Source organism: Drosophila albomicans, chromosome X (assembly GCF_009650485.2).
Source record: "Drosophila albomicans strain 15112-1751.03 chromosome X, ASM965048v2, whole genome shotgun sequence".
NCBI classification, from domain to species: Eukaryota; Metazoa; Arthropoda; class Insecta; order Diptera; family Drosophilidae; genus Drosophila; species Drosophila albomicans.
This window is the reverse complement of record NC_047627.2, coordinates 4,110,473-4,116,204: the sequence shown is the minus strand read 5'-3', so window position 1 is coordinate 4,116,204 and position 5,732 is coordinate 4,110,473. Positions and strand designations below refer to the sequence as shown.

Here is a 5,732-nt window from a genome sequence, read left to right as displayed (position 1 = left end):
ATCATTTCTTTGAGGTATATAATATAATAACAATAACATTTTATTTTTCAATATAATATCTTTGAGATTTATGATAAATATGTATTTTTTTCTATTTATAATTTTTGTATTTCTAAGTTCTGCAAAAAAGTGCATATCATTAGCTTAAAAAAAAATAACAATAGTGGATATATATATATATATATATGCATATATTATTATTATATAAATAAAATTCAATTAACTGCCAAATTCTTGAATATATTTATATAATTTGTAAATTGTTAAATTCTGTAAATAATATTATATTATTAGCTTTAAAACAAATCACAAACAATATAAAAAATCAATCAATATAATTGCAACTTTCTTTTAAATATTTCTACATTTCTTTGAAATATATATATTATATTATAAAAATCAATTGCTTAATTTTTTTAATATATGCTTAACGTTAGCTTTAAAAATAACTTGCAAATTAATATAAAATTTCTGCTTGGGCAATATATAATTTTGTGGTTAAAAAGCAATTGAAAATCTCTAAAAATAATTGCATATCAATTATTATTTTTATGTATTTATTTTTTTTAATATTATATTTTAAAATTATTTATAATATATATAAAATATAATTAGAATTATTCTTATTTAATTTTTAGTTAAAAAATAAATTTCTGAATTCTGTAATTTCATATCATTAGCTTTAAAATAAGCATAACAAATAACATATAAATTAATATAAAATTGGTGCTTTAGCGTTATAATTTATGTAGCCAAAATAATTGCTAAATTTTATAAATAATCTTTAGCTTTTGAAAACAAAACAAATTAAATAGAAAATAATTGATAAAAATATATAATTTCTGTTTTTGCATATTTAGCACACACTTTTTCAATTCTGATAAGCACTGAGAGATAAGAATTATATTAAAATTATTTTTCTATTTTAAGATAATTCCAAAAATGAACAAATTCGTACGAAAAACAACAACAAAAAAATACGAATCAATGTATTTTATCGTTAAACAGAAAAAGTTTTAAGAATCAATTCTAGCTTTAAATATGACGCTAATCCAAAGCAATAAGAATACCCCTTACTTATTTTTAAAATTGTTTCAGTTTCTGTCAGAAAAATGATCTATTTATAAAAAAATAAAATTCGAATTAATTAATTGCTAAGTGTCGTATATAATTCATAAACCATAAAAAATAATCGATGAGCTAATAATATATGAAAATTAAACTAAAAAAAATTTTAGCTTTAAAACATAACGTGCATAAAAATAAGTGCATTACATTATCGAAAATAAAATGTTTGAACTTTTGTCATTGCATATTTTACATGACTTTAGTTGGTATATTTGGTATTACAAATGTTATCGGTTTATCGTTTGCTCTCTCTTTTTTGTCATTTGTCACTTTGAGCCAAAAACAATTTTTCACTCGTCGGAAATTACAGCTCTTCAAAAGCAGCATCAAATTGCAAAAGGATATAAAAAAAATTCTATAAATCAAACAGACGATTAGCAAGGCAAGGTAACGAAATTGTGTTAAAAGTGATAAGTTAAAAGAAAACCAATTAATCAGATTCATAAGGAGAAAACATTTTGGAAAGAAACATCTAGAACATTTAGAGTTGAGACTGACACGTGACAGCAGAGAAAAAAGAAAATGGAGTTCATCAAGAAGAAAATGCCAGAAATGAAGCATTCTTATGGAATTGATGAGAATAAAAATCCAAATACTTTTCAAACAGTAAGTTGAAGTTTATTGAATATTGAATATTAAATATTAAATATGCATAATTTTGATTGATTTTTTGCAGTCAAATAGTCGAGGTCTTAGGGAAGTATTTAAAAAAATACCAACGACTGCGCCAAAACAATTCTATGTGGATCCAAGGATAATTTCGAAATATGCGAATAGAAAGCAAAATGTAATTTGAGTAACGAATTCCGAATTGAATTTGAATTGTATGCAAGCTAAATTATTTGCCTTAGGATCTGAATTTGAGTAATGATTATCAAAAGCAAGCTAACACACAAAACGCTCTTGACGAATCATCTTGGATCGATTCTATAGATGTAAGATAACTCGAGGATAATATATAGATATATAATTCTTTATTTCACAGCTTCAACTCATCAAAAAATTGGAAGATTCGCTGCCGCCACTTGAGGAATTATGCAACACAACTTGTCAACTGCCAAAGGTAAATATTGCAAATGTTTTACAACAAACAATAGTAAAATATAAATCCTTATATAAAGACTACCTTTAGTGCCACACGAAAATTCTACGAAGAGTTCAAATACGAAATTCAAGATGTAAGAAATGATATAATAAATATTATTGAATTGGTTTTCAACTAAGCTACGATTTCAGCTTGTCGAAGAAGAAGCAGTCACAAAACCAGCTCAGAGCGTAAAAGAAAAGCCGAAAAGTCCCAAGATACCGCGTTGCCGAACAAGAATTGTGGAGTCGAAGAGATTTAAGATCCTTACGCTGCGAGAGTACAATTTGCAAAAGGAGAAGCAACAAGCGCAAAGAGCTAAACTAAACAATGAAAATGGATCTGTTTAAATGTACAATGTACACATTACAAATGCCTTACAGCATACTAAGAGAAGTTTCAATATGAAATATGAAAATACATAAATCGAAGATCTCTTGAAATACGAAAAAGTTCCAACTTAAATTTGCAAAATATATTATTACAATTATTATTATCTTAACTAAACCTTTTTTCTACTCCTATTCGTTGAGTTTGTCGTGTGATTAAACCGACAGGTGGCGCCAGTAAATGACTTGGCTGCATCGCTCTTATCAAACTATATAAATTTAAAATGTCTTTAAAAAAGACATTTCCGCTGTCAACTTCTTTTGTTATGAATCGTTAATAAGTTTGTCGCCTGCACCGACGACCAACAGATGGCGCCAGCAAACATACTTATGTGGCAGCTCTGTCAGCCACCTATTGGCCGTATGCTGGCAACACCAAACGATTAGTTAGGCAACCCGTGAATGGATCGCAGCCAACTTCATTGCGAAGCCTCTTCAACTTGTGCTAATTATACATACGTTTAAAATAATCAAGAAACTTTAGTTAAATACAATCATTAAATCTCTCCCACCAACGAAGACGTCAAACTTACATACTCGTTTATTACATGAATATGAAATTTCTTGAAATAAGAAAAATTTACAGTAATATATTATTATTAATCTATCGTTTTACGATCGATTTAATCTTAACAACTAATTTTGTTGGTCTTTAATCGCTAATAAGTTTGCCGCCTGAACCGACGACCGACAGGTGGCGCTGGCAAACATAATTATGAGTTGAGCAAATGCAAATTAATGCATCGATTTAATTATAATGTGTAAATACGAAATTCCCTAAAACAAAAAATATTTTTACAAAATTAATTATTATAATATCATTCTGCGATCGATTTGATTTTGACTACTATACTATTTAATTGTTAATAAGTTTGCCACCCGAACCGATGACCAACAGGTGGCGCTGGCAAGTATAATTATAAGTTTATTACATGAATATGAAATTCCTTAAAATAAGAAATATTTACAACAATTATTATTCTATCGTTTTACAATCGATTTAATCTTGACAACAACTATATATTGTTTTTTTTTTTTTGCTATTAATCGTTAATAAGTTTGTCGCTTGTACCCACGACCGACAGGTGGCGCTGGCAAACACAATTATAAGTTGAGCAATTGAATTTTGGCTTGACAAGCACTTTGAAATCGCCAATTGCCATGCCGCAATCTGCTGCGATTGCGGTTGCGACGATGCTGCACTGTTACGCACCATTAACTAGCACAGCATACACCCAGGTATATATGCTAAATATACTATATATACATATACAGATAAGTGCTGCCAGATACTGAGCTTGGGCCACATTTAAAATTCACCTTCAAATTCAAAATCAATAAGCAAAAGTGCCCACACCTCCAATGCCAGCAACAATGGCAACGAGCAACAACAACAACAACAATGACAACAACATCAACGAGAATGATTACAACAACAACTAGTACAGGGAAACACGCCTCGAAAAAGACAACGTTAAGATTTTTCTTCGCTTTTTTTTTTTTGGGCGCAGATTTTATTCATTTTTTGTGCTTGGCGACTTTTTGCTCATTGTTGATTTTTTCTCTCTGCTTTTCGCATACGCCGCAAACTTCACAGAGAGGGTATGCCAGAAGTGTAAGTATACGTAAAATCAGTTGAATTATTTTCTAAATAGAATATCTAAACGTCGAGCATTGTTCGAGTTGTGTGTGTGTGTGTTTTTACTGCTTTATTATTTCAAAGCATTTCGTGCTCGTGTCGATGCCACAGCTGCGATAGAAACGTTTGGGCGGCAGCCACGCCCATTCTTCTTATCGTAACGAAAAAAAAAAAAATAATAATAATAATAAGAACCTGGGACCACCCACCCATCCAACCTACGCCCACATATCTGTGTTAATTTGTTGTGAAATTTGTGCATTTATTATTGTTATTGTATTACGCTACACAGGTTGATTTTCGTTTTCGTTTTTGTGTCTATTTCTATTTTGCACGCGCTCAAAGAAACAAGAGAGGAGAATGGGGGGGGGGGAGAGGCTTTTATAGATAACAAGATTAAGTATTGGTAAACAGGCAAACGAAGTACAGATAGCTGAATTTGTTTCGAGGCGAATATGGAATCAAATGCTAAATGAAGTCGATGTGGGATTTTGTTATTGTTGAGTTTGGCATTAAGTCAATTTAAGTGTGACCAGCGCACTGCGAATTGCAGTTTAAATATGTATATCTATAGGGATGGGGGAGGGGACGGAGAGGGGTGTCAGACTGACTTATCTTAATATAGAAAGTTGGCCAAAGTCAATTTGATAGTCGGTTTAGCAAGAGCTTTTCCTCGCACTTCTTATCGCTTTTCCCATTCAACTTTGCAGTCTCAAAGTTTCTTTTGTTGGTGTGTGTGTGTGTGTGTGTGTGTGTGTGTGTCAACTTTTGACAACATTCGCTAAATTCTCATTTTTTCAACGCTTCTATTTTTATATGATTGTTCTTTCTTGTTGTAAATAGTCTGAGCAGCAACATAACAATGACAAATATAATAGCATTAATAATTATGCCTGTTCAGACAGCATCTGCTTCTTTTTTTTTTGCTTTTTTGCATTGTACTCGAATGTCTGCTGGACTTTTGAATTGATGGGGTCAATGAACTGAATGATTAAGCATGCAATTAAGAGTTATCATTTGTCGAGGTAAGCAAATTCAATTCAGAATTAAAGCAAGTGCTTTGAAATTTGTCAATTAACTTTTTGATTGCTTTGCTTTTCAGTTTCAGTTTTGTGTGTGTGTTATTTTTTCGTATCGTGGCTTAGCCTATGCGGCGTATACGCAATCTGGCCAAAGGCGCAGCTTTGCAAGTGCCTGTTGCCCAGGAAGTGTCAATGCTTATCTTGCGACTTACTCCAACTCAAACTCAAACTGAGACTGAGACTCAGGCTTAGTCTGGGCGCAATCAAATGGCAAATTGCAGCAACAACAACAGCAACAACAACAACAACGACAGCAACAGCTGTTGGCGGCTTATGTAAAGTGCGTTGCAAATTAAGTGACAAATCAAACGACGCATAAATAATTGTGCAGACCGCGCCTCCCTCCCAGCTGCGCCCACTTCCTCCCCCCCCCCCCCTCTCGGTGCACCGACAGACTACGCAACGTTAAA

The 5,732-nt window shown here is 31.7% G+C and overlaps 1 protein-coding gene across 2 annotated transcripts; it reads left to right on the top strand.

The window, feature by feature from the left end:
* The first annotated feature begins 1,388 nt into the window (after positions 1-1,388).
* LOC117572659 (uncharacterized) lies at positions 1,389-2,638 on the top strand. 2 transcript variants are annotated; one of them, XM_034255657.2, is made up of 7 exons: positions 1,389-1,515; positions 1,576-1,734; positions 1,805-1,915; positions 1,980-2,063; positions 2,114-2,191; positions 2,250-2,306; positions 2,365-2,638. In XM_034255657.2, the coding sequence occupies exons 2-7, from the start codon at positions 1,651-1,653 to the stop codon at positions 2,560-2,562; spliced, it is 612 nt and encodes a 203-aa protein (XP_034111548.1). In that variant the 5' UTR covers positions 1,389-1,515; positions 1,576-1,650; the 3' UTR covers positions 2,563-2,638. The 2 variants fall into 2 exon arrangements, with proteins under 2 accessions (XP_034111548.1, XP_034111567.1); XM_034255676.2 differs by lacking the exon at positions 1,980-2,063.
* Positions 2,639-5,732: the final 3,094 nt, after the last annotated feature.

Bases quoted from the DNA above. Each gene is read 5' to 3' on its own strand.
- LOC117572659 (XM_034255657.2), top strand. From the start codon at position 1,651: ATGGAGTTCATCAAGAAGAAAATGCCAGAAATGAAGCATTCTTATGGA. The intron at 1,916-1,979 runs GTAATTTGAGTA...TATTTGCCTTAG, and splicing joins ATGCGAATAGAAAGCAAAAT to GATCTGAATTTGAGTAATGA. The intron at 2,307-2,364 runs GTAAGAAATGAT...CTACGATTTCAG, and splicing joins TCAAATACGAAATTCAAGAT to CTTGTCGAAGAAGAAGCAGT.